General features: G+C 49.1%; 4 protein-coding genes across 7 annotated transcripts; 3 read left to right on the plus strand and 1 right to left on the minus strand.

Annotated features, from left to right (window-relative positions):
* The first annotated feature begins 207 nt into the window (after positions 1-207).
* TPP1 (tripeptidyl peptidase 1) lies at positions 208-6,907 on the plus strand. The gene is made up of 13 exons (XM_008008439.3): positions 208-270; positions 387-458; positions 739-878; positions 1,890-2,040; positions 2,238-2,365; positions 2,513-2,691; positions 2,806-3,004; positions 3,153-3,341; positions 3,593-3,662; positions 4,102-4,222; positions 4,335-4,493; positions 4,672-4,797; positions 4,977-6,907. The coding sequence occupies exons 1-13, from the start codon at positions 227-229 to the stop codon at positions 5,115-5,117; spliced, it is 1,719 nt and encodes a 572-aa protein (XP_008006630.1). The 5' UTR covers positions 208-226; the 3' UTR covers positions 5,118-6,907.
* Positions 6,908-7,443: 536 nt separating this feature from the next.
* On the plus strand, positions 7,444-8,830 carry TAF10 (TATA-box binding protein associated factor 10). 2 transcript variants are annotated; one of them, XM_008008454.3, is made up of 5 exons: positions 7,444-7,729; positions 7,853-8,007; positions 8,223-8,287; positions 8,372-8,486; positions 8,664-8,830. In XM_008008454.3, exons 1-5 carry the CDS (start codon positions 7,483-7,485, stop codon positions 8,751-8,753), a joined length of 672 nt encoding a protein of 223 aa, XP_008006645.1. In that variant the 5' UTR covers positions 7,444-7,482; the 3' UTR covers positions 8,754-8,830. The 2 variants fall into 2 exon arrangements, with proteins under 2 accessions (XP_008006645.1, XP_008006646.1); XM_008008455.3 differs by having other exon boundaries at positions 7,446-7,714.
* ILK (integrin linked kinase) lies at positions 8,802-15,892 on the minus strand. Of its 3 annotated transcripts, none has more exons than XM_008008451.3 (13): positions 15,809-15,892; positions 15,241-15,375; positions 11,448-11,613; positions 11,170-11,265; positions 10,871-10,967; positions 10,697-10,780; positions 10,508-10,593; positions 10,256-10,365; positions 10,027-10,154; positions 9,814-9,935; positions 9,626-9,725; positions 9,397-9,527; positions 8,802-9,213 (listed from the first exon to the last, which is right to left on the minus strand). In XM_008008451.3, exons 2-13 carry the CDS (start codon positions 15,327-15,329, stop codon positions 9,064-9,066), a joined length of 1,359 nt encoding a protein of 452 aa, XP_008006642.1. In that variant the 5' UTR covers positions 15,330-15,375; positions 15,809-15,892; the 3' UTR covers positions 8,802-9,063. The 3 variants fall into 3 exon arrangements, with proteins under 3 accessions (XP_008006642.1, XP_008006643.1, XP_008006644.1); XM_008008452.3 differs by having other exon boundaries at positions 15,727-15,876; XM_008008453.3 differs by lacking the exon at positions 11,448-11,613 and having other exon boundaries at positions 15,809-15,857.
* An 84-nt stretch (positions 15,893-15,976) lies between these two features.
* Positions 15,977-26,026, plus strand: RRP8 (ribosomal RNA processing 8). The gene is made up of 7 exons (XM_008008456.3): positions 15,977-16,237; positions 17,418-17,781; positions 18,030-18,483; positions 18,577-18,706; positions 18,857-18,963; positions 19,051-19,147; positions 19,368-26,026. Exons 1-7 carry the CDS (start codon positions 16,139-16,141, stop codon positions 19,485-19,487), a joined length of 1,371 nt encoding a protein of 456 aa, XP_008006647.3. The 5' UTR covers positions 15,977-16,138; the 3' UTR covers positions 19,488-26,026.
* Positions 26,027-27,469: the final 1,443 nt, after the last annotated feature.

Here is a 27,469-nt window from a genome sequence, read left to right on the forward strand (position 1 = left end):
TCTAGAGCCTACTCACTTGTGATTCCCAGGAGACCAAGCTCAGGATGCAGGTGGAGAGGCCTGGGCTTACTCAGCGCTTGACTGGCCAGAGGGGAGAATCCGAGTGGCGGCACCACCCTTGCCTAGCATTCAGGACCACCCACGCAAGGGAGGAGCCAGTACCGTCACTAGTTACTAGGCAGAGTGTTTAGTGGTGGTGGAATATAGGGTTCATGTGATCTGTCACATGACAGCAGATCTGCGGAAGGGCAGAATGGGACTCCAAGCCTGGTGAGAAATTGAGAGGGCTGGGGAGAAAGGGATCACGTTGGGGGGAGCACACATTGGGAGGGTGGGAACACAAGGACAATGTAGCTCCCACTGAAACCCACCTGCTGCCCTTACAGCCTCCTAGGGCTCTTTGCCCTCATCCTCTCTGGCAAATGCAGTTACAGCCCGGAGCCCGACCAGCGGAGAACGTGAGTTGACTTAGCACAGACCACCCCCTTCCCCATACCCTGTTTTGCGTCTCACTGTCCTGGTCCTAGCTTCTCTCACCCCCATGCCAGCTCCTAGTACACACTCCATAGTTTCATCTCTAGGTTCCTAGGCTCAGTCCCCTATCATTCACCTCATGTGATCTGTATCTGCTCCTAGGATCCTACCCAAGGTCTCAGCTCCTAATCTGGAACCTTCCATGACCAATATTTTCCATCTCCACCGTAACCAAAGCCATGTCCCTGACCCCTGACCCTACAGGCTGCCCCCAGGCTGGGTGTCCCTGGGCCGTGCGGACCCTGAGGAAGAGCTGAGTCTCACCTTTGCCCTGAGACAGCAGAACCTGGAAAGACTCTCGGAGCTGGTGCAGGCTGTGTCGGATCCCAACTCTCCTCAATACGGTGCCTTTTGGGACTGAGGACAGGATGTGGGATGCAGTGGAGGGACACAGGGCTGGGTTGGGCATGGGACGGTGATCATGTCAGGGCCTGACAAGACACTTGTGTTCCTCAGGCTAGAAACCTAAAAGGGGACATGGTTCAGCATATAGGCTTTATGATCAAATATGAACTCAAATTCTGACTCTGCTACTTACTAGCTACCAGGCAAACGGGAAAATAGCATCTAGTACAACTTAAGTTCCTTCCCCTACCCTCGAATCCATTCTAATTTCTTCTGTTCACATATTAAGGCTGCCAGTTCTAACTCCCAAAGAGCCTTTGGATTAGTTTACTTCTTGCTGTCCTTTGTTACTACCAACTCACTCATTTATTCCCACTCCTGGACTACTGCCCAGCTCCCCAGCTGATCTGCAGTCTCCTCCCTCCACCCCACCCCTCACTGTACTCCCCCACTCTGCTTCAAAACAGTCTCTCCAACAGTCAGAATGGATTGGTTCCTTCTCCTGGTTAAAGCCCTTCACAGCAGGGGGAGTGTGCACATGTGAACTGCAGAGGCTGGGGACAGGGCAGTGTGACACTAGTATGCATAGCAGGAAACAGTGACTCACCATCGTGTTAAGCTTAAAATCAACAAGTATGCAAATTTGAGCTAAACTGGATAACTAGTGCCAAAAGATTTGAAAACATTTACTGGACATAAGCTTAAAATTAAAATGGAAAATGTATATGTATTAATCTCACTGATTTTCATGATCATGGCAATACATGCTGTGGTGCGACATTTGCAACTTACTGGCCTTTAGGGCAAATCCATATTCTTGGCCATGGCATTTCAAGTCTTTCCAGCCTTTTCTTCTTCTGCTCCCCAAGTACACCCTACACCTGCACGCACAACCCTCCTTTACCCTGATCCAGGCTTTGGGAAGTCCTGATGTCTCATAGTCGAGGTCCAAAACGGGGAGTTTGGGAAAGCAATGAATGAGGGCAAGTGCCTCTTCTGAATCCCTGCAGGAAAATACTTGACCCTAGAGAATGTGGCTGATCTGGTGAGGCCATCCCCACTGACCCTCCACACGGTGCAAAAATGGCTCTTGGCAGCCGGAGCCCAGAAGTGCCATTCTGTGATCACACAGGACTTTCTGACTTGCTGGCTGAGCATCCGGTGAGAGGAAATGATTTCTCCATGGAGGGCACCAGTCATCCCCTCAGTGAGATGGATGGGAGGGAGTTGAGAGCTTGCTGGGGCTTGTGGGTGGGAGCTGATGCATGGGGAGACAGTGACTGACTGCCCAGGGACGCTCAGAGGCAGCTTCTTCTGTTCCGTTTTGAGCTTTCTGACCTCTGTTTTCTGACCTCCAGACAAGCAGAGCTGCTACTCCCTGGGGCTGAGTTTCATCACTATGTGGGAGGACCTACAGAGACCCATGTTGTAAGGTCCCCACGTCCCTACCAGCTTCCACAGGCCTTGGCCCCCCATGTGGACTTTGGTAACACCTATGGGGTGAATGGGGGTTGGGGCAGACAGATCCAGGGGCTGGGGAAGTTTAGATGCCTTTGGAGACTGAGGGTAGGGTGAGTAGTAAGGTGGGCATTACAGTCTATAAGATCTCCTCAAGCCTGACTTCTCCCTACAGTGGGGGGACTGCACCGTTTTCCCCCAACATCATCCCTGAGGCAACGTCCTGAGCCGCAGGTGACAGGGACTGTAGGCCTGCATTTGGGGGTGACCCCCTCTGTGATCCGTAAGCGATATAACTTGACCTCACAAGACGTGGGCTCTGGCATCAGCAATAACAGCCAAGCCTGTGCCCAGGTGAGCCAAGCAAAGAGCCCCAGGGTCCTCAGAGTCTCACACAGTGTCCTCAGTGCCTTGCCACACTGGGACTCACCCTCAGACCCACGACCTCTGCTCTGACTCCCTCCATAGTTCCTGGAGCAGTATTTCCATGACTCAGACCTGGCTCAGTTCATGCGCCTCTTCGGTGGCAACTTTGCACATCAGGCATCAGTAACCCGTGTGGTTGGACAACAGGGCCGGGGCCGGGCCGGGATTGAGGCCAGTCTAGATGTGCAGTACCTGATGAGTGCTGGCGCCAACATCTCCACCTGGGTCTACAGTAGCCCTGGTACTGCCAAGAGGACTGGACGGTGGGGAAGAGGGTGGGAGATGGGTATTGATCCCTGCCCCCTCAAGGGAATGCTGTAAGCTGGAGATCCTGACAACCCCCAATGACTATCTTTGTGCCCATCCCTCAAACAAAAATAATAATCCAGGCCGGCATGAGGGACAGGAGCCCTTCCTGCAGTGGCTCATGCTGCTCAGTAACGAGTCAGCCCTGCCACATGTGCATACTGTGAGCTATGGAGATGAGGAGGACTCCCTCAGCAGTGCCTACATCCAGCGAGTCAACACGGAGCTCATGAAGGCTGCTGCTCGGGGTCTCACCCTGCTCTTCGCCTCAGGTGACCTCCTACCCTAAACTTAGACAACGCTTCCACCCCTGCAACCTGGGAGCTTTGACCCCACAGTGACCCCTGAGCCTAGTCTCTGACTCAAAATCTGAACTTAGACCTTCCAACAGGGACCACTGACCTAACCTCTACACTCTGACCTCCTGCAGTAACAGCTGACACATAAATTTCCTCTCTGACATCTGAACCCACATACTAAGCCCTGACCAATTAATATGAGTGCTACACTTGGTCTCTCTTAGGTGACAGTGGGGCCGGGTGTTGGTCTGTCTCTGGAAGACACCAGTTCCGCCCTACCTTCCCTGCCTCCAGGTAAGTACTCTAGCCTACCACTCAAGTATAACCACCACCTTTCACTTGTGATCTCATGATGTAGAACCTTTGTCTTGACCCCACCATGTGCTCCTGTGGTTCAGCCTTAAGCTTTGCCTGCCCTGGTTGCTGCACTCCTGTCTCTTCCTGTAGGTCCCAGGCCCCAAATCTCTTGTGTGGGATACAGCTCCCATTGTTCCTTTTCCTCAGTCCCCAGGCATTTTAGTGGAAGATTTGGTGGATGTTCTGTAGAGAAACGTGTGCACAGTCACCTCGGACCATGCCTTGAAGGCTCAAAATCTCTTAGTCAATCCTATGTAGATGCTTCCCCATAGAGTCTAGTTCCTCCAGCAAGACCTGGGCTATACTCACCCCTCCCCACATATCTTGGAGGTCCCCTTGGGTCCCCTACTATCTGAATGCTGTCTTCTCCCTTCAGCCCCTATGTCACCACAGTGGGAGGCACATCCTTCCAGGAACCTTTCCTCATCACAAATGAAATTGTTGACTATATCAGTGGTGGTGGCTTCAGCAATGTGTTCCCACGGCCTTCATACCAGGTACATGTGTTTATGTGCATAGATGCAGGGTAAGAGTGAGGATGGGGGATCCTCAGTTCAGCTGACTGCTGGGCAGGCCACATGCCAATACTCACTCAAAAATGCCTTTCAGGAGGAAGCTGTAGCCAAGTTCCTGAGCTCTAGCCCCCACCTTCCACCATCCAGTTACTTCAATGCCAGTGGCCGTGCCTACCCAGATGTGGCTGCACTTTCTGATGGCTACTGGGTGGTCAGCAACAGAGTGCCCATTCCATGGGTGTCCGGAACCTCGGTGAGAATCAGCCCATCTCCAAACTCTCACTCAGGAACTACTCTTACCCCCTAACACCTTGAGTACCTGCATCCAGAACCCCTGACTCCTTAGAGATGTCTGATACTTTAAAGCATCACTGTCAAAAAGTCCAGTCACTCTGAACCCCTGACCTTTACTTGCACCTTCACTCTTGCAGGCCTCTACTCCAGTGTTTGGGGGGCTCCTATCCTTGATCAATGAGCACAGAATCCTCAGTGGCCACCCCCCTCTTGGCTTTCTCAACCCAAGGCTCTACCAGCAGCATGGGGCAGGACTCTTTGATGTGAGTGTGGAAGGGAAGGGTGTGGACATTTTCATACAACTATGGGGAGTACTAAGGGGGACTTGGGGGCAGTTGGGGTGGTATGGAACAGCCTCTGAAATATGAATACAGGATGAGGAGGTATACTCTGTAAGTATTGGTACTAGCAGGCCTAGATCTGATGCCAGCCTCCTCCCTAGGTAACCCATGGCTGCCATGCATCCTGTCTGGATGAAGAGGTGGAGGGCCAGGGTTTCTGCTCTGGCCCTGGCTGGGATCCTGTAACAGGCTGGGGAACACCCAACTTCCCAGCTTTGCTGAAGACTCTGCTCAACCCCTGACATTTTCCTATCAGGAGAGATGGCTTGTCCCCTGCCCTGAAGCTGGCAGTTCAGTCCCTTATTCTGCCCTATTGGAAGCCCTGCTGAACCCTCAACTATTGACTGCTGCAGACAGCTTATCTGCCTAACCCTGAAATGCTGTGAGCTTGACTTGACTCCCAACCCTACCATGCTCCATCATACTCAGGTCTCCCTACTCCTGCCTTAGATTCCTCAATAAGATGCTATAACTAGCATTTTTTTGAATGCATCTCCCTCTGCATCTCATCTTTCTCTTTTCAATCAGGCTTTTCCAAAGGGTTGTGTACAGACTCTGCACTATTTCACTTCATATTCACTGCCCAATTCACTGCAAGGAGACCTCTACTCTCACCTTTTACCCTTTCCTACCCTGACATCCAGAAACAATGGCCTGCAGTGCATACTTCTCAATCTTTGCTTTATGGCCTTTCCATCATAGTTGCCCACTCCCTCTCCTTACTTAGCTTCCATGGCTTAACTTCTCTGACCACTCTTGTCTTCCTCCCTCATCAGCTTCTGCTACTTCATGGAATGCTGACCTTCATTGCTCCATTTGTAGGTTTTTGCTCTTCTCAGTTTACTCATTGTCCCCTGGAACAAATCACTGACATCTACAACCATTACCATCTCACTAAATAAGACTTTCTATCCAATAGTGATTGATACCTCAAATATAAGATGTGTGATATTCAACATTTCATCTTCCACCTTCCCAAACCCAAACAATTCCATCTCTGGTTTCTTCTTGGTAAATGATGCTATGCTTTTTCCAACCAAGCCAGAATCTGTGTCATCTTTCCACCGCATCTTCAATCAACAAGTCCTCAATCAACAAGTCCTAAGCACCTCGTACCTCTTAAATATCTTTATCAGTCCACAAGTCCTTCCAATGATATTTCCCAAGTATATCTAGAACTTATCCACTTATATCCCCACTGCTACTACATTAGTTTAGGGCTACATTCTCTTGAAAAGTACAGTGTCCTTACTTCCGGCCAATCCCCAAATCATCTTCCAGAGTAAAATGCAAATCCCATCAGGCCACTTGGATGAAAATCCTTCAAGGATTACTGGATAGAGTTCAGGCTTTTTATTTTCTTCCCCCAATCATAGCTCACAAACCTTCCTTGCTATTTGTTCCTAAGTAACAAATCATTTTTCCTCCTCCCTCCCCAAACCCCAAGGAACTCTCACTCTTGCTCAAGCTGTTCTGTCCCCTTAATACCACTCCTGATACAAACTGCCTGGTTAATTTCCAGAATTCTTACAAGATTCAGCTCAGAAGTCACCTTCTCTCGTGAATGTTTTGATTCCCTGAGGCTACTTCATTTTGGTATGGCTGAAAAATCCTAGATTTTCTAAACAAAACCTGTTTGAATCTTGGTTCTGATATGGACTGGGAGAGAGACTGGGTCAAACAAGTTTATCTCCCTGAGGCTGTTTCCTCGTCTGTTAAGTGGGAATATTAATAGCTGCCTTTCATAATCACCAGGGAATAAAGTGGAATAATGTTGATAAGAGTACTTGGCACCTGGAAGTAGGTGGCAGATGTTAATGCCCTTCCTCCCTTGCACTGCGACCCCTGTGTCTACCTCTAGTATTGTAACGACCACATAGTATTGAAATAGCCACTTTACTTGTCTGGCTTCCTTTCCAAGACCGTTGGTGCCTAGAGGACTAGAATCGTGTTCTATTTAACTTTGTATTCCCAGGTCCTAGCTCAGGAGTTGGCAAATAAGAATTAAATATCTGCTACATTGAAAACCTCACGCCTTTCACTCGTTGTGATTTTTGCATACGTTGTTGACTTAGGCTGAAACCCCTCCTCCTCCTACAGCAGCACTGTGGGCCGCCCCACTGCTGCCCCCACCTCTCGGGGCAGTTGGTGGAGAAGGGCGGGGGGCTTTCCAAATCCACTATGAATCCTTACAAGGCTGAATAAGGGAACTTGAAAGGATGCAGACAGGCAGGCAACCCGTAGTCGAGGGATGTGGGGCCCATAAACCTCGAAGCAAGGTCTTCAGCGTCAGACAGAATGAGGCGTCGCAGAGCGGCGGAAGAGTCCCGGATGCACGCTGCTTCTGGTCTCGACGGAATCGCCACCGAGCACCGCAGAGGCTAGGGCAGAATGGCGACGGCAGCGCAGTTCGCCAAGGCTTGGTCTCCGCCCTTCAGCCTATTTCCTCTAACCAGCAGACCCACTACCGGAGGAGGCGGGGAGCGGGCTGGAGAGCACTAACACTGACAGGCGGGGCGAGTCGAGGGCGCGTGACGTCACCCCGGGGTGTGCGCGGCACGAGCGGAAGCGGAAGCGGCTCTGTTCGCCGCCTCTCCCACCGGCCCGATGAGCTGCAGCGGCTCCGGCGCGGACCCCGAGGCGGCGCCGGCTTCCGCCGCCTCGGCCCCGGGCCCGGCGCCCCCGGTCTCGGCTCCTGCCGCGCTGCCCGCCAGCACCGCTGCGGAGAACAAGGCCAGCCCCGCGGGGACAGCAGGGGGGCCTGGGGCTGGAGCAGCTGCTGGGGGCACGGGACCCTTGGCGGCGCGGGCCGGGGAGCCAGCTGAGCGGCGTGGGGCGGGTGAGGGCCTGACGGGTGAGGGCGAGGGAAGCGTCTGGGACTGGGCCCAGCGGCGCGTGAGGGCAGAGGGTATAGACAGACCTCGCTGGGGCCCTGCGCCTCCCACCTCTGTGTCTCATTTTGCTGGTTCTCCTCCAGCTCCGGTGTCGGCGGGTGGCGCGGCGCCCCCAGAAGGGGCCATGTCTAACGGGATTTACGTACTGCCGAGCGCGGCCAACGGAGACGTGAAGCCGGTGGTGTCCAGCACGCCTTTGGTGGACTTCTTGATGCAGCTGGAGGATTACACGCCTACGGTGGGCTTCCGCCCGAACAAGGCCACCTAGCCTGCTGTCACAACTTTCAGCCACATCTCCGTGCTCTTCAGCACCCTCTGATGTTTGCTTCCCTAGTCGCTCTTGTGTTTGCCCTCTGCTCACCCAAATCGTGAGCTTCCTGATAACCAGGTCTATCCGACATTTCCCTCACCCTCATCCCACTCTGCTGACAGTTCTCTTAATTGATTTCTTAGATCCCAGATGCAGTGACTGGTTACTACCTGAACCGTGCTGGCTTTGAGGCCTCAGACCCACGCATGTGAGTAAACCCAGGGCAGGTTAGTTTTGGGTGCTTGTGCAGTGTGTTGTCCATCTCCTTCTCATCTAAGTTTTTTCTCTCTAGAATTCGGCTCATCTCCCTAGCTGCCCAGAAATTCATCTCAGATATTGCCAATGATGCCCTACAGCACTGCAAAATGAAGGGCACAGCCTCCGGCAGCTCCCGGAGCAAGAGCAAGGTGTGAGGGGAGGCTCATTGAATCACTAATTACCTTCCACAACAGTGGAAGCTTATCCTGCCACCCCTTTGGGGAAACTGAATCCTAGGGGAGGTGTAAAACTTACTCAGGGTCAGCCATCTGGGATTGAAGTGTGGGATTCCTGTGCTCAGTTGGTGCTCTTCCCTCTTCCCTCAGGACCGCAAGTATACTTTAACCATGGAGGACTTGACCCCTGCCCTCAGCGAGTATGGCATCAATGTGAAGAAGCCGCACTACTTCACCTGAGCCACCCAACCTAAATGTACTTGTCTGTCCCCATGTCCCCACACCAGCCTGTTTTCATAATAAACTTTATTGTGACAGGCGGGGCTGATCCCTCCCATGTTGGGAGACACCATGTGGCAAGTGACAAAGCTCTGAGCCCACCCCTTTTGGGGCCACAGTGGTAGGGATGGGGGAAGGGGATGGACCCCATGGCTGGGGTAGTACCATGACTGGAGGCAGGGGAGGCAACCAGAGGCCTGCTGCTTTGGGGAGGTGCATTCCCCCAACCATGTCCTGACACCTCTGGAGTTCAGGCAAGGACCTTCCGGTCCTACTTGTCCTGCATCTTCTCCAGGATAGGCACAATCATGTCAAATTTGGGTCGCTTTGCAGGGTCTTCATTCATGCAGATCTTCATGAGCTTACACACATGAGGGGAAATACCTGGTGGGATAGTAGGCCGAAGGCCTTCCAATGCCACCTGTGAATACAAGAAAAAACTGAGCCTCACAATTTGAGTCTGTCATGTAGAGAGAAGCCACTGGCCCCTGGGACAGGATAACCGTATATCCAAACAAATACGGGAGGAGTCCAGGCCCACTACAGTTATTTTCACCATAACCAACCACTCCCCCAACACAAATGTATGCTGTTCTGCTCTCACCTTCATTCCAATCTCCATATTGGAAAGATCAGCAAAGGGTACCTCCCGTGTCACCAGTTCCCACAGAAGCACTGCAAAACTCCACATGTCTGCTGAGCGTCTGTTTGTGTCTTCAGGCTTCTTCTGCAGAGCTAGAGGGATAGGGCTTGTCTGTTCTGGCCCCCTGGCCTTTCCTGTCTCTGCCCCCTTCCACTACTTCTGAGCCTCCCAACATGATGACTTCACCCACCTTCAGGGGCTACCCAGGCAGGTGCATACATGCGACCAGGACATTGGAAAGAGAACTTGACATCAGCCATGCTAATTCGGGCAGTCATGTCCTCATCAATCTGAGGAAGAGAAAATAGAAGGAGGTAAGTCATAGATAGGCAAAAAGGGCTTTTGGGGCCTGGGCCAGGAGTGAGCTTGTGGTCTTACCATTACACTACGGCTATTGAGCGCATGTCGTGGGATGAGGGGCTCTAGTGTGTGTAGGAAGGCCATGCCCCTTGCCATGTCCAAAGCAAACTTCACAGCCTGGCTCTGGTCTACGACGAAATCTGAGAGGAAGCAAAAGTTCAAATAGTTCAGAGAGGCTCATGCACCCTCTCTCCCATTTCCTCCCCAAGGAAATTCAACATCTCTACTCACTGGTGCCTTCATGTAGTACATTGTAGAGGGATCCATATGGCATCCAGTGTGTGATGAGAGTAGGATGAGGAGCAGGTGGAGACTGACAGGCACCTAGCACTGGGAGCACATTTGGATGTGAGAAAATCCTGGAAGAGGGAGGGAGTGGTTGAGACAGAGTATAAAAGATCTCTTTCAGTGCTATTCAGGGTTCCCTGGAACTAGCAGCTTCCTTTACGCCTTGCACTACCTGAGCCGGGGACACTCTTCATTGAAGTCCCTGCTCTTCCTTGTACTCCAGTCTCGAACCTTCAGCACCTTCACGACAATGTCATTGCCCTGCCAGCGGCCCTTCCATAGCTGAAGAACAGGTAGAGGTTAGGAGGCTTTTACTGTTGCTACCACTTCCTTGCCCTCTAACTGGAGGAAAAACTTAAACCAGGTACAAAGCAGGTAATTTACGGGGGTTTAGTGAGGGAAGGGCAAGAAGGGCAGGGGTCACCTCTCCAGAGTGATTCTCGTTGAGCTTCGTCAGGAAGTTAAGCTGTTTGAAGTCAATGCCAGAGTGTTTGTTCAGGGTTCCATTTCCTAAGAGTGTGGGCAGGTCAGGTACCCAGCTTCACCCTAACCCAGCCCCAAGAGGCCAGGATTATCTCCTTTTACAACCCTTCTTCCCACAGTGGTGACTCACGGGGCCGAGTGCGGGTGGTCCCCTTCCAGAATGTGTCCTTGTATGGAATACGGTTGAGATTCTGGCCCATCTTCTCTGCCCGCTCTAGGGAAGAAAACCAACGTGAGCTGTGGTACAGAGGGAGAAGACAGGTGGGAAGGGACAAGAGATAAGCTAGAGGGTGGGGAGATGGACCTCGGAGAAGCTCTCTCAGGGGTGCCTTGGCTTTGTCCACAGGCATCTCTCCATACTTGTTACAGATGCTGACAAGGGCCCCATTTGCCACCAGGTCCTGGAATGAAAAGGCCATTATGATGAGAGCCACTGCTGCCTCGCTGGCAGTCAATGAACCAACCATGAACGCACAAATGTAGTACTTAATCCTATGAGTGTCACACAGTAGTACTGACAGAATGGGTTGAGGGTTCCAAAATCTCCCACCCAGGCTGACTTTACTTCCTACCCATCTCAGGACTTGAGGGCTGAGTACTCACCTCTGCCACTTGGTCTTGTCCCCAAAAACAGGCATAGTGCAGGGGCACATTCCCATGTTCATTCACTGCATTGATGTCTGCCTTGTACTGCAATAGCTGGACCCCATGGCCAGACAAAAAGAAGAGGCAGAAGGTACAGTCAGTCTCAAATGAGATACTGGTGTCAGGGCACGGGAAAAGGGGGAAGAGTACACATACTTTCTGCTTTATGTTACAGTGCCTGTGACTGACCCTCATGGCATGTATGTGATGTGGATGACGAAAGGGTTTGTACGTACCTTCTGTACAATATCACGGTGTCCATGACTGGCTGCCAGATGCAGGGGGGTGTCATCCCCACGGTTCATTACATTGATCCGTGCCCCCCGCATGATCAACATCTCAACCACAGCAGAGCGGCCCTCTCGGCAGGCCCAGTGCAAGGGGGAGAAGCCATGATCGTCCCTTTGAGGAAGGGGCAATGGTCATTGAGCTGGAGGTGGGATGGGGCAAAGGTTTTGATTCCTGAAAAACTGATCATTACATACTCTCTGGGAAGGCTTACCTCTCTAGGACTTTGATTCTCATTCATGTCAGCAACTCCCAAAGCTGTCCATTTCGGACCTTCCCCTGAGCTTCAAACCAAACCAACCACCTACATACCTCAATGACCTCTATAAAAAATTTTGTTATCTTCACCATATCCCACATCTCATTTCATTAGGTGGTAGCGCTCTTCCCCTGGTTTCTCCTGCACCCCTTCTGCAACATCTATTGGTTCTTTCTGTTTTCCACCACATCTTATATATCCCCCTACTTCAGCACTTGTCGCACTCGATTGTAAAAATCTGTTAGTGGACTGTCTTGTCTGTTAGATTTTAAGTTTCGTGAGGGAATGGATTGACAGCAGCTGTTCGGTGCATGTTAGTGGGGAAGAAGAGTGTCTTGGAGAAGGCAGGCCACAACTTATAGGAGAGGGAACAAACTTACTATTTGGCTCTGGTACTGAAACTAACATCTAAAAATGGAATGGAATTTAAATGATGTTTTGGAAGGGTTTATATTGAAAAGGAGAAATCCTTTTGACTACTGATGAGGCAGATAACAAACCACCATGCAAAGCAGGATTCCCCTACTTAGCAATCCTGTGCACAGAAAACAAGAAAATGAGAATGGCTGTTTGGGATGAAAACGATACCTTATTTTTTTCTTTTCCAAGAGATATGTATTTTATAAAGTAAAATAAGTATACAAACAAAACAAAACAATTGGTTTGGAGCTGGGCCTGCCTGACAGCCTGGGGCCATAAAAGGAAATTCCCTCTAGTTCGGGGCTGCAGATTCAAGGGGTGGAGCAGGGGGCGGTCCGTGGTCTGGGCCAGCAGCCTCCGGATGCCTTAGTGCTGTGGTCACTTCCTGTGTGCGACTCTAGGCAAGGCCTGGAGCTGATCAGGGGTCTGGCCATCCAGATCCCCCTACAGCTGAAGGGGTTGGGGGTGTGGCCTTTTACTTAATCATTTTCCTCCACAACTTGCTGGCATCTGCTAACACAGAAATAGCCAAAAGCTTTCCCTAGAGGTGGGATATCCCCAGGAAGCATTACACCCACTGTTTATCAGCTGGTCTTGCCTCCTAGACCTTTAATTTGTGCCCTAACTTATCAGCTTCCAGTACTGGGCAGGCCAAACTCTGGGGGCAAAAGTATGGGCGCAAGGGTTCTGTTCACTATCAAGCTGCCTGCCACCTCAGGGCCTGGACTTTTATCTCAAGGAATCCTACTAGGAATTAACCCCTTCTTCATATCCAGCATACAGCCAACTTAGGCCCCCATACCTTACCCCTCAAACCAGCACCACAACCATCCAGTTTCATTAATGCCACCCCTTTTCCTTCTGGCAGCATCTTCCTAGAGTCTTCCTAGATGCTAGGTCCACTGGACAACTGCCTAAGCCTGTATTTCCTCACCAACAAAATAGTAACAGTGCTTACTGTCTTTATCAGGGTACCCTTTGAGAATTATGTGAAAAATGGAACAAATGACTTTGCAAAGTATTAAAGAGAAATAGTGTAGAACCTAATGGAAACCAGTGAAGTCTAGACTAAGATGACAGGTGATCCTGACTTGTCAAACCTAAAAACTAAACTCTACCAATCTTAAAAAATAAAGAATTTGAATCTGCCACCCTGAGTCACCATCACTACTGCTCTTCTTGCCTTCCTATCTCAGCCAACCTTGTAGAACTGGTCTACATTCCCTTTCACTATTTGCTTACCTCCCAACTTTTCTTTTTTTTTTTTTTCCTTTTTTGAGACAGTCTTGCTCTGTGGCCCAGGCTGGAGTGCAGTGGCACGACCTTGGCTCACTGCAGCCTCTGCTTCCGGGTTCAAGCGATTCTCCTGGCTTAGCCTCCCAAGTAGCTGGGATTACAGGCGCACACCACCACACCTAGCTAATTTTTGTATTTTTAGTAGAGACAGGGTTTCAATATGTTGGTCAGGCTGGTCTCGAAATCCTGACCTTGTGATCCACCCGCCTCGGCCTCCCAAAGTGCTGGGATTACAGGCATGAGCCACCGCAACTGGTCTACTTTTCAATCTGCCACAAATCTGCTGTCTTGAGAGCAGAGATTATGTCAGATTCTGGACTCTAGCACCCAGCACAGAAGGTGTTCATCATAGTCTCTTAAATGAAGGAACCCAGTGTAGTCTGATTTCTTCACCCATTATTCTGAAACAATACTCACAGATCATCAAATACATCCTAACTGCACATTGAGGGGAACAACAGATGCTGGGGCCTACCAAAGTGGGGTGGATAGGAAGAGGGAGAGGATCAGGAAAAACAACTAATGGGTACTATGGCTTAATACCTGGGTGATGAAATGATCTGTACAACAAATCTCCATGACACGAGTTTATCCATATAACAAACCTGCACATGTACCCCTGAACTTTAAAAAAAAAATCCCAATTGTAAATTCAATGGCTACTTTAAAATATTAATGTTCTTTGATCTCTCAGTAGCCTGAACTGCTGTTGACCACCTCCCCTTCATTAAAACATTCTCTAAGCTTTACTGACACATTTTCCTATTTCTTTTTCAACTTATAGCTGCTCCTTTTCAGTCGTGCAGGCTTCCTGTCTCCTGACCTCTTGCCTTCCACTCTCTCGAGACATTCTCCTTCACACCCATGGCTTCAAGTATCATCTATATGCTGATAGCTCTCAAATCTGTATCTCCAAGTCAGATTCCTCTCCTGAATTGCAAATCTGCGTAACCAACAACACACTCAACATTTCTACCTTGCTGCATTGTCACCTTAACTTTAACACGTCCAAAATAGAATGCCTTATCCTCCAGTTTTCTCCATCTCAGTAAAAACAGCCACCATCTATCCAAGTTCCCAAGCCAGAACCCTGGTCCTCATCTTTGCCCTTACTCCCCACCAAGTTCCACAATTCTTTGTCCTAAAGACTTCTGGAATTTGATCACTTCTCTTTTTCACTCACCCTAATTCTAGTCCAAGACATCATTACTTCTACGATGAACTAGGCAACTGCCTCCTTTCCACCTGCTCTTCACAAAGCATCCAAGATGATACTGAAAAATGGACCATCTCATTATGTTACTACACAGCTTTAAAACCTTGCTTTTAAAATGAAGACTTTCTTATAGCCTAAATATGCTTGCATGATCTGGCTGATCCTTGCAGACCTCTACAGTCTTATGTCCTGTTCTTCTCCTCTTTTACCCAATGCTCCGACCCACAGAGATCATCTATCCTCCAGCTATATGGAACTCCAGACAATTTCCTGTTCTCTCTGCTCTGTGCCTTGCCTCCTAGCCTTTGCCCATGCAGTTTACTGAGGCTGGAAAGCTCTCTGCAGCCTCTGCCTGTGAAACTCTCATTCAGCAGTCAAGATTCAGCTCAAACTGCGTCCTCTGTGAAGACCCTCTGCCCCCCACAGGCTGTGCTTAGCACTCATTACACGGGCTAGCAAAGGCAGCCGCCCCCACCAGACATGAGCACTCCACTCCACGTAGCCAAGAGATATCTAGCCTTCCTCTCATCCACCAACCGCTTCAGCTCACCCCTGGTTGAGATCGTTCTCCGTGTTGTCCAGCCACAGGCGAACGGCGACTGCGTTGCCCTCCCGGCACTGAGTGAAAATGTCGTCCATAGCAGCGTCCCAGCGCCGAGTCCCCTGGATTAGGGTAGCCTGAGGACTGTGGGGTGATCCAGGGAAGGAGGATGAACCCCAAGCTTTATCCTCCACAGGAGAGAAGTGTTTGTGTTGGGGGTAAGGGGCCTGAGCTGCGTCCCCGGCTATTGGGGGTCTGTGAAGGAGTTTGTGGCTGCGGGATGATGCCCGGCTGTGTCCTCTAGGCGCGAGGTAAAGGCGGGTCAGGGGAGGCAGGTAGTGTCTCCTAAGAGGTAGTGTCTCCTGAACGGATGTCCGAGAGTAGGCAACTAAACCCTATCCGCGAATAGAGTTGGGGGAAGTGGGGAGGTTCAGGATCCGTATACGCTGGGGGAGGGGACTGGGGGTCCTCCCCAGGGTTGGCTCCGTTCCTTACTTGGAACTCAGGAGAAGTGAGGGGTGACAGGTTGGCAGGACCCCTAGTCGTGGGCAGGGGGCGCGGGTCCTCTCGCACTCACCGGGACTCGGGCTGCAGGCTCCTTCTCCGGGGAACTCCCGTCCGGCCGCGCCCGCAGCCCGACGCCGGCCCCGCCCCGCCCCGCCCCGCCCCTGGTGCTCTTGGGCAGCGCGGGCCTCCGTCCCTCCCCTCCCACCGCCTCCCTGCCCTTCTAGCCGCGGCTGGCTGAACTCGATGGTTCGCTGCGCCGCGCCGGCCGCTCTAGCAACCCCTGGCTGTCACGCTTTGGTTTCCGGCTCCGTTCTGGCGGGTGTGAGCGCTCCGACTCCCGGAGAAGAGCTCTGCACGTGGAGAAGATCGGGGACTCAGCGAACCTGCCCTCCGGTCCCTCATGTTCGAAGAGCCTGAGTGGGCCTCGGCGGCCCCAGTAGCCGCTGGCCTCGGGCCCGTAATCTCACGACCTCCTCCTACGGCCGCCTTGCAAAACAAAGTGAGTGACCCTCAGAGGCGATGGGAGCTGTTTCAGGCCGCGAAGCAGACGCTGGTGGATCCCAGCGCTGTGTGTATTGCAGGGAGGGACACCTGTGGCACCGTTGAGGGCGAGTCCTGATCTAAAGATCCGAGAATTTCCAAAAGAAACTGACGTTGGGTCAGAGAGAGTTGTTGAGTAGAAGCTGGGGAAGCGAAGAGGGTTCTTCAGACAGGGAAAAGTACGTACAAGGGCCCTGGGGCAAGAGAGCATGTTCTGTTAGAGTCACACACACAAGTGATCCTTGTGGTTGGAATATAGAGTAAATGAGAAGGGATGCTGTTCAAGTTCAAGAGGTAGATTAGAAGTTTTGCATATATTAGAGTAGAAGCCAATGAAAGGTTTTAAGCAATGGAATTATTTCTTCAGATTTGTATTTTGAAAGGGTCATTGGTTACAGTATGGAGGATGGATTGGAGAAAGTAAGAGTTGTCAGTATCATTGTTCAAGGGAGGGTGTGGGTAACTTAGAATCAAGGTAAGTGCCTGGCCTAGGATTACCCAGTAGGACTGCAACACAGAATCAGCCTTCTCGACAGTACACCTTCTCCTTTGAGCCTCTCAGATGTGAGGGCCGTACTTCCTCAGGCTTTTCTTAGGCTTCAGTCTGCCTCCAACTTGGAATCGACCTACTTTGTTTCCTCTTTTTTCATCCCCTAGCCCCATTACCATTGTCCAAGCCGCTGGCCTCTCTGCAATTTCTCTCCTTCCGTTTTTTTTCTACACTGCAGCTAGAGACATGTTAAATATTTAATATACGTGTGTGATCATGTACCTCCTGTTCAGAAACCTCCTTACCTCTTTTGGGAATGTATCAACTGGAGGCAAAAGCTCAAGGTGAAGGGTTGGAACTCCTGGTCTCTGGCCTTGGTCTTGTTGCTTGTGGCCTTAGCACTTTCCTTTGGGAAAACCTCTATTAACTCATTTACACATTGAAGAAAGTGGGATAGGTGGTTTCTCTGCTCTCCAGCTTCCCAGAAGTTGGGGTGGTGACGTGAAAGTTCTTCTGGGTTCTGGCAGGCTTGACTGGGAGGAATTCAGCTGCTTCTGCTAGTCTGAATCAGGTCGACATCTCTCCCTTCTTATTCTCCAGGCCTCATCCATTCTCTTTAGGCCCACTGTCACCCCTTGTTTTCCCCCAGGGCTCCAAGTGCCGCCAGCTCTTGGCCACATTACAGGCCCTAGAGGCAGCATCTCTTTCCCAGCATCCCCCCAGCCTACCTAGCAGTGACTCTGAGGAGGACGAGGAGGAAAGGAAGAAGAAATGCCCCCAAAAGGCATCGTTTGCCAGTGCCTCTGTTGAAGGAAGGAAGAAAGGGAAGAAGAAATGTGAAAAACAGGGCCCACCTTGCAGTGACTCTGAGGAAGAAGTGGAAAGGAAGAAGAAATGCCACAAACAGGCTCTTGTTGGCAGTGACTCTGCTGAAAAAGAGAAAAGAAAGAGGAAGTGCCAGAAACATGCCCCTATAAATTCAGCCCAGCACCTGGATGGTGTTGACCAAACAGGTACCATTGGATGTGTATATGTGTGTGTCGGGGGCGGGGGTAGGGAGTAGGTCAACTGATTCTACATACAACAGAGGTTATTGACTGCCATTAGGATTGGGGCTAATGGTGTACTCAGGCAATAAGAAGTACTTTTATGCAGGCCACAGTCACTGTTTCAAAGACAGAGGTATGGCTGGGATGACTTGCCATGACCTGAATGTAAGAGATTTTGCCTCAGGTGCACCTTCCCATCTCCCTCCCTGCAGGTCCCAAAGCCTGGAAGGATAGTACTACAAATGATCCACCGAAGCAAAGCCCTGGGTCCATTTCCTCTAAACCCCCTCGTACATTAAGCCGCAAGCAGTGGCGGAACCGGCAAAAGAACAAAAGAAGACATAAGAACAAGTTTCGGCCACCTCAGGTGCCAGGCCAGGCTCCAGCTGAGGCCCCCACAGAGAAGACAGAGGTGCCTCTTGTTTCCAGGACAGACAGCCATGAGACTCGGGCAGCGGATTTCCGAGCCCGCATGGCACAGCGGCTGGATGGCGCCCGATTTCGCTACCTCAATGAACAGCTGTACTCAGGGCCCAGCAGTGCTGCACAGCGTCTCTTCCAGGAAGACCCTGAGGCTTTTCTTGTCTACCACCGCGGCTTCCAGAGCCAGGTGAAGAAGTGGCCACTGCAGCCAGTGGACGGCATCGCCAGGGATCTTCGCCAGCGGTGAATGGGGGTCAGGCACTGTGAGAAGCCATGTGGTGGGTCAGTAATAGGCTCAGATCAGACCAATATGTGACCCTTGCCTTCCACTCTCAGGCCTGCATCCCTAGTGGTGGCTGACTTCGGCTGTGGGGATTGCCGCTTGGCTTCAAGTATCCGGAACCCTGTGCATTGCTTTGACTTGGCTTCTCTGGATCCTCGGGTCACTGTGTGTGACATGGCCCAGGTAAACCTATATGTTATCTGGCTTGTGCTCTAGGCCCAACCTCCATATGCTAATCTCTAACCCTTCCTTCCCCTTTCCCATCCTGGTGTCTCAGTGCTGGCTTTCTTCTTCTGCACTGTGTGCCATATACAAGACTCTCACTCTCCACAGGTTCCTCTGGAGGATGAGTCTGTGGATGTGGCTGTGTTTTGCCTTTCACTGATGGGAACCAACATCAGGGACTTCTTAGAGGAGGCAAATCGAGTACTGAAGCCAGGGTAAGAGCCCCCAGGACACAGATGGATGTATGTATGTGTGCATGCATGGGGTCTGTGCATTTACACAGAACTTTCTGTCCTTCTCAGGGGTCTCCTGAAAGTGGCTGAGGTCAGCAGCCGCTTTGAGGATGTTCGGACCTTTCTTCGGGCTGTGACCAAGCTGGGCTTCAAGATTGTCTCCAAGGTGAGGGCCCCAAGAAGTCTATACCTGTTTTTGTCTCATGTGGCCCTTTTCAGGATACTGGTGTTCAGGAAGGAGGCTTCATGCACAGGAACAGACATTTTGCTCCCCAACGGAGGTGGGAGCCCTGGGAAGCTTTCTGAGCAGAGGCAGTACATAGAGGGAGGTGTTTTAAGGTGTTGGGATGAGGATTTGGTTCTCACTGGGTCTTTTCTGCCCCTAGGACCTGACCAACAGCCACTTCTTCCTGTTTGATTTCCAAAAGACTGGGCCCCCTCAGGTAGGACCCAAGGTTCAACTTTCAGGCCTGAAGCTTCATCCATGTCTCTACAAGCGCAGGTGACCTCTGGATCTTCCTTGAAAGGGGAGGCAGAGCTCAAACTCCAGGCTCAGAACTGTGAAGACTATTTTCAGCCTGGCTGTAAGCCAAGACCTGGTTCCTGGTGGACCCCGAGGACAAAGTGTGATAAAACCTCTGACTCAGCTGGGCACGTTGGTTCATGCTTGTAATCCCAGCACTTTGGGAGGCCAAGGCAGGCGGATCACGAGGTCAGGAGATCAAGACCATCCTCCTGGGTAACACGGTGAAACCCCGTCTCTACTGAAAATACAAAAAATTTGCCAGGCATGGTGGCGGGCGCCTGTAGTCCCAACTATTTGGGAGGCTGAGGCAGGAGAATGGCGTGAACCTGGGAGGGAGAGCTTGCAGTGAGCCAAGATTGAGCCACTGCACTCCAGCCTGGGCGACAGAGCGAGACTTTGTCTCAAAAAAAAAAAAAAACCTCTCAGACTTGCTGTACTGAAGCCTTCTTGGTTATAATATGCATAAAGTCACCGGGGCTAGCTAAACAATAAAGAGTTTATTGTGAGAACATGGGGATATCTGTCTGTTTCATGACACTTTAGGTGTCATGAAAATTAGATGGTTTGGAATTCAAGGCATCTTTAGGTTTGGCTTGTCTTTCCAAGTAAGAAGACACATGGCCTTTCTGTCCTGCTATTTCCACTCTGCTGTCATCTGATCTGTCTACAGTTCAGCTTCCTCTGCTCACTCATAGTTTCTGCTCCTTCAGCTTCAGTTTGCCCAGGCCTTTAAGGTTGCAGACAGGCAGCTGTTGCTGCTTGACTCTGAGGCAACTGTTGGTCCGCCAACATCCTGGCTCAACACGTCAGTCTGAGCCACTAACTTGAGACTGTTTGGATGTCCCTGTACTGAGCATTTCTAGTGGTTTATCTTTCCCCTCTCCCCTCATCTCCATCTTTGGAACCATATAGCATCAAGGCACTCCCAACACGTATTATCCTGTGGGACTTTGGAATGTTTATGGCTGAGAGCACGGATTTTGGAATCAGGTAGACCTGGATTTAATTCCTGGCCTGCTACCTAGAGGCACTTAAAGTCATTTAATCTCTGTGTGTCACATTCCTCATTTGGAAAATGGTAGAATTTCTGTCTTGCAAGGTGGTCGTGTGGATTAACTGGGGAAATTTGTAGCCAGGGCTGGGAACATAGGAGGTGCTCAGTAAACTAGCTATGACTATTATATGTTGTAAGCCTTATTGTTTTTTGAAGATGTTCCCTAGGCTAGTTGGAGGCTGAGGGGTAAAGAATGGATTTGTTAACTAAGGAAGCCTCTGGGAGAGGCTAGGCCTTTCAGCAGGCTTACTTCATAGGCTATTTATTGACTCTTAATAGATTCTGAGCTTCTGTCCTTGGAGGGGTAGTGAGGGAGCTGGGTCTCTGTTCGTAAACAACTTGTTGATGCCGTGTGGGGTTTGGGGAATTGGGCTGTTCATTGGTGGAAGAGTCTGTCCATTGTTTCTGCCTTGCAGTGGACTCAGATCAGCATGTCCTGGGAAAGCTAAAGGCAAGGTGCTGAGGGAAGGTGAGTTTGAATGATAGATTCTAGGCCTCCCCGAGAAGATATCTGCCATGTGTCTAGGTGTAAAGATATGGCCTCTTGTACTTGTTTCCAGGAATACTTGACAGTACCCATCGGGAGATCATAGGTTCTATGGCCCTAAAGCCAGTTGAATGTCTTTAATAAGGGGATGGAGGTTTTGAAACAGGCTGTAGGTCAGTGGGCGTGTTTGGAGACTGGGCTGTGAATCATTAAACAGGCACTGCACAGTGCCTCTACACATACTGTTCTTTCTGCTGAATACTCATCTGACTGGCAATTTGCTCACCTTTCCAAATAACCTAGTTGTTTCCTATTCTACTCCCAAAGCAAAATCAATTCTTCATCTGTACTCTCAAAGTACTATGTGAAGAGTGCTACTTCAGCTTTTAAATATTGCATTGTGATTCATTTGTGCATTTGGCTGTAGTTTTCTCAAGCCGTATTTATCTTTATATTCCCAAAGCTTGTCATTTGAGATATAGCCAGTGTACTTATTCACCTAGGGAGAGATAAGGAATGACAGGGTCCAGCTGAGTGGGATGGATGAGAACAGGGGTGTTATAGAAACCCAGGTTCTAGGGCACAAGATGAGGGCACTGTTGACTAGTCATGATGGAAGAAGTAGGCAGACAGGAGAACTTCATTAGGTAGAATTGGTGGGATGCCGAGGATGGTAAGAGAGGAATCTGAAGTAAGTTCCAGGGTTCTGGCTTGAGCAACTGTGGGTAGGCTGGTGATGCCATTCAGAGTGTTGGATTTCAGGAAGTGGGACATGCGTGAGATCTGTGCTGGGGGTCTGGGAATCAGCAGCCTAGACGTGGTAATTAAAGTCAGAATAGATGAGATATTCAGGGTAAGACAATAAGAAGAGAAAATGGCTCAGAATAGAACTGAGGAACCTGTCATGGATGGATAAAGCAAAATGAACCAGTAAAGGTGATGGAAGAGGAGAAGGTTCACCCAGAGATGTAGGAGTAAAACCAGGAGAGTTATTGTTATTATTATTTTTTTTTAAGACAGAGTCTTGCTCTGTGGCCCAGGCTAGAATGCGGTGGCATGATCTCGGGTCACTGAAACCTCTGCCTCCTGGTTCAAGCAATTCTCCCGCCTCAGCCTCCCGAGTAGCTGGGAATACAGGCTGAAGTCACCATGCTCAGCTAATTTTTGTATTTTTAGTAAAGACGGGATTTCACCATGTTGGCCAGGCTGGTCTCGAACTCCTGACCTCAAGTGATCGGCCTGCCTCAGCCTCCCAAAGTTCTCAGATTACAGGCGTGAGCCACCACGCTCAGCCGATTTTTTTTTTTTTTAATATGGGAGGATGGGCAGGTTGTTAGCTGTCGAGTGCTGTTGAGATGAGAGAGAACTCAGAATGTAGTGGGGTAAGGATTGCTGAGTAATGTGGAGGGCCTGTTTGAGGTAAATGGGAGTAGTAAGAGGTTGCTCCATTGTGAAAACCCTCTTCCAGAGTTCCTAATAGGGCCCCAGAAGTTCATTTCTGGTTGCTTTGATTTTTTTTTTTTTTCAGGAAGCAGGAAGCCAGTTTATCATTTGAGAGTGAGAATGGGGGAGAGGAAGTATCTTCCAGGCCCAGAGGGCACAGAAATACCCAGTCAGGCCAGACTGATTTATCTCCTTACCTCTCCTCATCACTTGGGCCCAGAGCAATCAGCAGTGATTAGGTAGAGAGGAGCTGAGGAGAGCAAAGAGCATACCAATCCCTCCTCCCTTTCCCAGTGCAGGCTTCTAGACTTAGCTGGGGCAGAGCTGGGAGGGGAAAAAAGATTTAAAACTACAACAGGTGCAGATTGTTGTTACACAGGATTAGACGTTCTAATTGAGATGCTTGCTCCTTAAACTGATCACAGGACTATCAAGAACATCACAACCTAGCTGCAATTTTTCTCCATAGCAAGGAGAGTACCTCCCAGTGAATAAAATTTGGAGGGGTGGTAAGAGACAAGAATAAAATTGGGTTTGGTTATCCGTGCCTCATGCTTGTTCAGCATCCCTTTTAGAGTTCTCCGAATAACTAGTTACTGCTTCTGCAGTTACTGGTGTGCTCCAGCTTCTGTTCCCATAATATAGTCCTAAGGGAACACAGTTCTAAAATAAACAACATGATCTTGGCAGAGACACCGCTCAGCTCCAAACCCAACCATTTATGTAATTGCACAAAACTCTACAGCTTTTCACAGATACCAGTAATTAGAACCTTTCATCCGTAAGTCATCCTCCTTCCAGGTGAATTCTCATCCAGGTGAATTCTCTGACCAGCCATCTGGTTTTAGGATACCCAACTCCTGCCGTAACTGCCTTACTGGTCTAATTGCTTCTACTCCTGTCCCCAAAGCAATTAATTGTCCACACAGCCATGTGATCTTTTTAAAATGCAAATCAGCTTATGTCACTTCTCTGCTTAAAGTCCTTCAATGGATTCTCACTGCCCCGAGAACAAAAGACAAACTCTTCAGGCCCTGTGTGATCTTGCCCAGGCCTCCATCACCATCACCATCTGCATCTTAACCCACTCCTCCCCTTTCACAAAACTCCAGCCACACAGACTTGCTTTTTTATTCCTCAAGCTTTCCATACTGTTTGTACTGAGAGTCTTTGCACGTGCTCCATCTTCCTTGAATACTGTTTCCCCAGTGAGCTCATTTTCATCTTCCTGACTTCATACCACTATTACCTTTGCTTCTGTGGAAGAAACTGGCCAGATGCTCACCGAAATGTCCTCTTTGTGGACACAGGTAAACTGCGTTTCCCAGTTCCATGCATCTAGGCATGTGTGAGTAGTTCTCACCAGTGGAAAACGAGTGGAAATGATGTTTCAATACTAGACCAAGGCAGTTAAAGGGTGGCTGAGCCGTTTCCATATTCTCTTCCTCCCTCTTCAAGGTGACCTTGAAGCACATGTTTTGACAGTGTTGGAGTCATAGCATAGAAGAAGTCTGAATATCTGAGTTACTATTTAGACCATAACAGCTACTTGACCAAGAACATCCATGTTGGACTTTGAACAAGAAAATAAACCTGATTACATTCTGCTGATGAGTTTTGAGGGTGTTTTAGCAGTTATTATATACACTGGATATATCTTCTATGGTATCCTGTCCACCTTACTCTTGACCACAATACCCTCTTTGTTTCCTTCAGGGTGTTTCAGATATTTAATTATCTTGCTAGATGCCAGTCAACACTTTCTATTTGTCCTATGAATTTCAAATCAGGGGAAAACATATACTCCCAATAGGGAGTTGATATACTCTTTTAAAATCAGTCATTGTGTCTGTGACTGGAAAAACAAATCCCACTAAAGAATGTCCTAAGCAGATTATTTTTTTCTTTTTTTTTTTGTCATATAACCTGGAGTTAGGTGACTTGGCATTGGTTCAGGAGCTGAAGGATGTTAGGGATGAGGTCTCTGTAGTTTTCTTGTCTCACAGTCACAAAATGAAGTGTTATTGATTAAGCAGGGATGCCCTACTTAGTATTAGACTTCTTGGAAGTCTCCCTAATTGCCACAGCCCCTATCTTTTTGGCTTCATTTCAAGGGTCCTTCTACATTGTTAATACTCTGGTATAAATAAGTTCTATTATTCCCTATAACATGACTGAAACCAATCTAAAGTATTAACATTTTAAATATGTTTTGGGGAGCTACTCAGCTACTAGGGAGGCTGAGGTGGGAGGATTGCTTGAGCCCAGGAGTTTCAGGCTGTAGTGAGCTGTGGTTGTGCTACTGTACTCCAGCCTGGGTAACTGAGATCCTGTCTCAATAAATAAATAAAACAAGTATATGTATAATATGTAATATTACAGATACATATGTATGTATGTATGTTTTTCATCCCCACTCTTTGCCACATCTCGGGGACCTGCCAGCAGCTCATCCAGTTTAAAGCTGCTGTTCCTCTATCTCAGTGGTTTGGGAGAACATGGTCATTATTTCACTCATCCTTTACCTCCTCTGTCTCTTCTAGGATTGGAATGGGGGAGGGCATATTAGAGGATAAAGTCTCAACTTATGTGATCAATGTACCATTGGTGTGTTCTGTGCAGACAAGCATTTAAATGTTGACTCCTGTTTGAGCTATTGGGGTTCTCTGGAGCTCTCCGTGAGGACTGGAGCACTAACTGACTTTGACTGCCTCTTTTTGATGCACAGCCCACACTGCCCTTCAGCTCTTCAGCCCCTGACCCTGACAATGTATCCACAGCCTCCTTGTGCTAAAGTGCCTCACCCTCGTACACAGCCCTCCTGGGAATGGTCCCAGCAAACCCTCAAGACTGGTTACCTTTCATGGAACCCTCAGGAAATGCATACATATTTGTCCTGCCAAACTATAAGTGCAACCCAGCCAGCGGCTTGCTTTTCTCACCCTGCCTTGTCCCAGCCAGCCTGACTCATATATGTGAGAAGTGCCAGTCTCTATAATTCACATGGCTCCAAATCCTCATAAGTGATTCAGGTTATGTTCTCCCAAGAATCCTCTGTGCCACATTCCACTCTGGTGGCCAAATGGAGATGGGTCTGTACATTTCTGAGCTTAGCAAGTCTCTATCTAGAGAATGTAATGCTGAATGAATGTAATGCCTCTCCCTCACATGGAAACACTAATATCTACAAATGATTCTGTTGAAGCCCTCCTCACTCAGGAGGGCTCTACTAGAATGAAGGGAGCATACTACTCCTTTGTCTTGCAGGGAGAAGTTATCCCTATTCCTAAAGATTCCCATCAATGAATCTTTTATTTCTAATCTCATATACAATAGAAAGTGTAGCAGTCTTCTGGATCAGCTTTACTGTCTTAGAATAAACTTCATGTGGATATATCTAGTACCTTTATTTGGAATGTGTTGGTTCCTATCACCTCTTGTCATCAGTTTCGATATGTTATCCAAAGATCTTAGGCAACTGAAAAACTCTAACTTCCTCTTTTATACAGATATTCTTATTAAATGTGAAATTTCCTTTTTTGTGTGTGCTTTATTTCTATGGAGTATTGTCTACAAATCTTGTCTTCTTTTTAAAATCACTCAACTGTGTTTTTTAATATTCATTCATGTTATCAGTCAGGACCCAGTCAGGAAAACAGAAACCACACTAAGTATTTCAAGAGGAGGGCTTTTAATACAGAGACTTAATTACAAGTATTAGAAGACTAAAAGAGTAGAAAGAAGTTGCTGTTGTAATTCAAAAATTAGTAACTGTAGAAATCAGAATATTCCAAGGCCTGGGAAAACAAAAGGGAAGAGGTGATGTGACTACCAGAAACTAGGAACTCAGAGAAGGGGCCTTCTTTGACTGATACTTTTATGGGAGAAGCTCCCTCTGGGTATCTTGGTGCTTATACAAACTCTGAGGAAAGGCATGGCCCTGAGGGTGGGAAAGCAAGGGATGACTGATCTCAGACTGCCAAGTGGGTAGTCAGACTGCTGCTAATATCTCTGAGATGTGTGGCAAGCTGATGTTGAGTGCAGAACTAGCTAGTAGAAGCCAGATGTCTGCAGCTGAGAACATGTGACAACTGGAAAACAGGAATGAAGTCTCCTCTCTTTCAGGTTTTCTTTGGGGCATCCTATTGGCAGACCCTAACAGGAAATTTGGCAATGGATTCTGGGAAATGTTTGTAGAATCCCGGCTACAGCAACACAGCCAGAATGTTGGGGTGGGGGTGGGTAGGGGAGGGAATTGGGGGAGTTGTGGGGGGAGATATGGAGAGGCTAGCAGCTGGAAAAAAAAAAAGATAAAAAACCAGTGTAATCCATGTAGCTGGTCATCTAGTTTGTTGCTTCCATCAGCTGCAGGAGTATTCCATAGTATGCATCCACCATAGTAAATGTATCCATTCACCTGGTTGCCTCAAATTCTTTGCTACCTGGAGAAATTAAAACCCCTGAAGCTAGGGTTCTGAGTACAAGATCAGTTCCACCAATTAGATTTCTTCGTTTGAGACTTGGGAGGTAAAGGCTGTCTTTCTGCTGTTGTGGTTGTTGCTGCTGGAAAGCAAGTTTATGTAGATACTGAGCTTTCTGCAACAGCTTTCCAGCTTTGAAAACCTGCAGCATTCCCACTGAGGCCGAGAACAAAATGAGGATGCCTACTGTGATGGGTTAAGTTCAACCTAGGACTGGACATTCAACAGGTAAAATAAATCTACTCTGTAATAGTATAAGTTTGACTACAATAAACTGGTTAAGAAAAAAAAATTGACCAGGCGTGGTGGCTCATGCCTGTAATCCCAGCACTGTGGGAGGCCAAGGTGGGCGGATCACGAGGTCAGGAGTTCGAGACCACCTGGCCAACACAGTGAAACCCCATCCCTACTAAAAATACAAAAATTAGCTGGGCTCTAATGATGTATGCCTGTAATCAGGAGGCTAAGGCAAGAGAATTGCTTGACCCCAGGAGGTG

The sequence above is a fragment of the Chlorocebus sabaeus genome, chromosome 1 (assembly GCF_047675955.1).
Source record: "Chlorocebus sabaeus isolate Y175 chromosome 1, mChlSab1.0.hap1, whole genome shotgun sequence".
Classification (NCBI taxonomy): Eukaryota; Metazoa; Chordata; class Mammalia; order Primates; family Cercopithecidae; genus Chlorocebus; species Chlorocebus sabaeus.

Bases quoted from the DNA above. Each gene is read 5' to 3' on its own strand.
- TAF10 (XM_008008454.3), top strand. From the start codon at position 7,483: ATGAGCTGCAGCGGCTCCGGCGCGGACCCCGAGGCGGCGCCGGCTTCC. The intron at 7,730-7,852 runs GTGAGGGCGAGG...GTTCTCCTCCAG, and splicing joins GGCGGGTGAGGGCCTGACGG to CTCCGGTGTCGGCGGGTGGC. The intron at 8,487-8,663 runs GTGTGAGGGGAG...CTCTTCCCTCAG, and splicing joins GCTCCCGGAGCAAGAGCAAG to GACCGCAAGTATACTTTAAC.
- TPP1 (XM_008008439.3), top strand. From the start codon at position 227: ATGACAGCAGATCTGCGGAAGGGCAGAATGGGACTCCAAGCCTG. The intron at 2,366-2,512 runs GTAACACCTATG...TTCTCCCTACAG, and splicing joins GGCCCCCCATGTGGACTTTG to TGGGGGGACTGCACCGTTTT. The intron at 3,663-4,101 runs GTAAGTACTCTA...TTCTCCCTTCAG, and splicing joins CCTACCTTCCCTGCCTCCAG to CCCCTATGTCACCACAGTGG.
- RRP8 (XM_008008456.3), top strand. From the start codon at position 16,139: ATGTTCGAAGAGCCTGAGTGGGCCTCGGCGGCCCCAGTAGCCGCTGGC. The intron at 16,238-17,417 runs GTGAGTGACCCT...GTTTTCCCCCAG, and splicing joins CGGCCGCCTTGCAAAACAAA to GGCTCCAAGTGCCGCCAGCT. The intron at 19,148-19,367 runs GTGAGGGCCCCA...TTCTGCCCCTAG, and splicing joins GCTTCAAGATTGTCTCCAAG to GACCTGACCAACAGCCACTT.
- ILK (XM_008008451.3), bottom strand. From the start codon at position 15,329: ATGGACGACATTTTCACTCAGTGCCGGGAGGGCAACGCAGTCGCCGTT. The intron at 10,594-10,696 runs GTGAGTCACCAC...CCACACTCTTAG, and splicing joins GACCACCCGCACTCGGCCCC to GAAATGGAACCCTGAACAAA. The intron at 9,936-10,026 runs GTGAGTAGAGAT...GCTTCCTCTCAG, and splicing joins TGTACTACATGAAGGCACCA to ATTTCGTCGTAGACCAGAGC.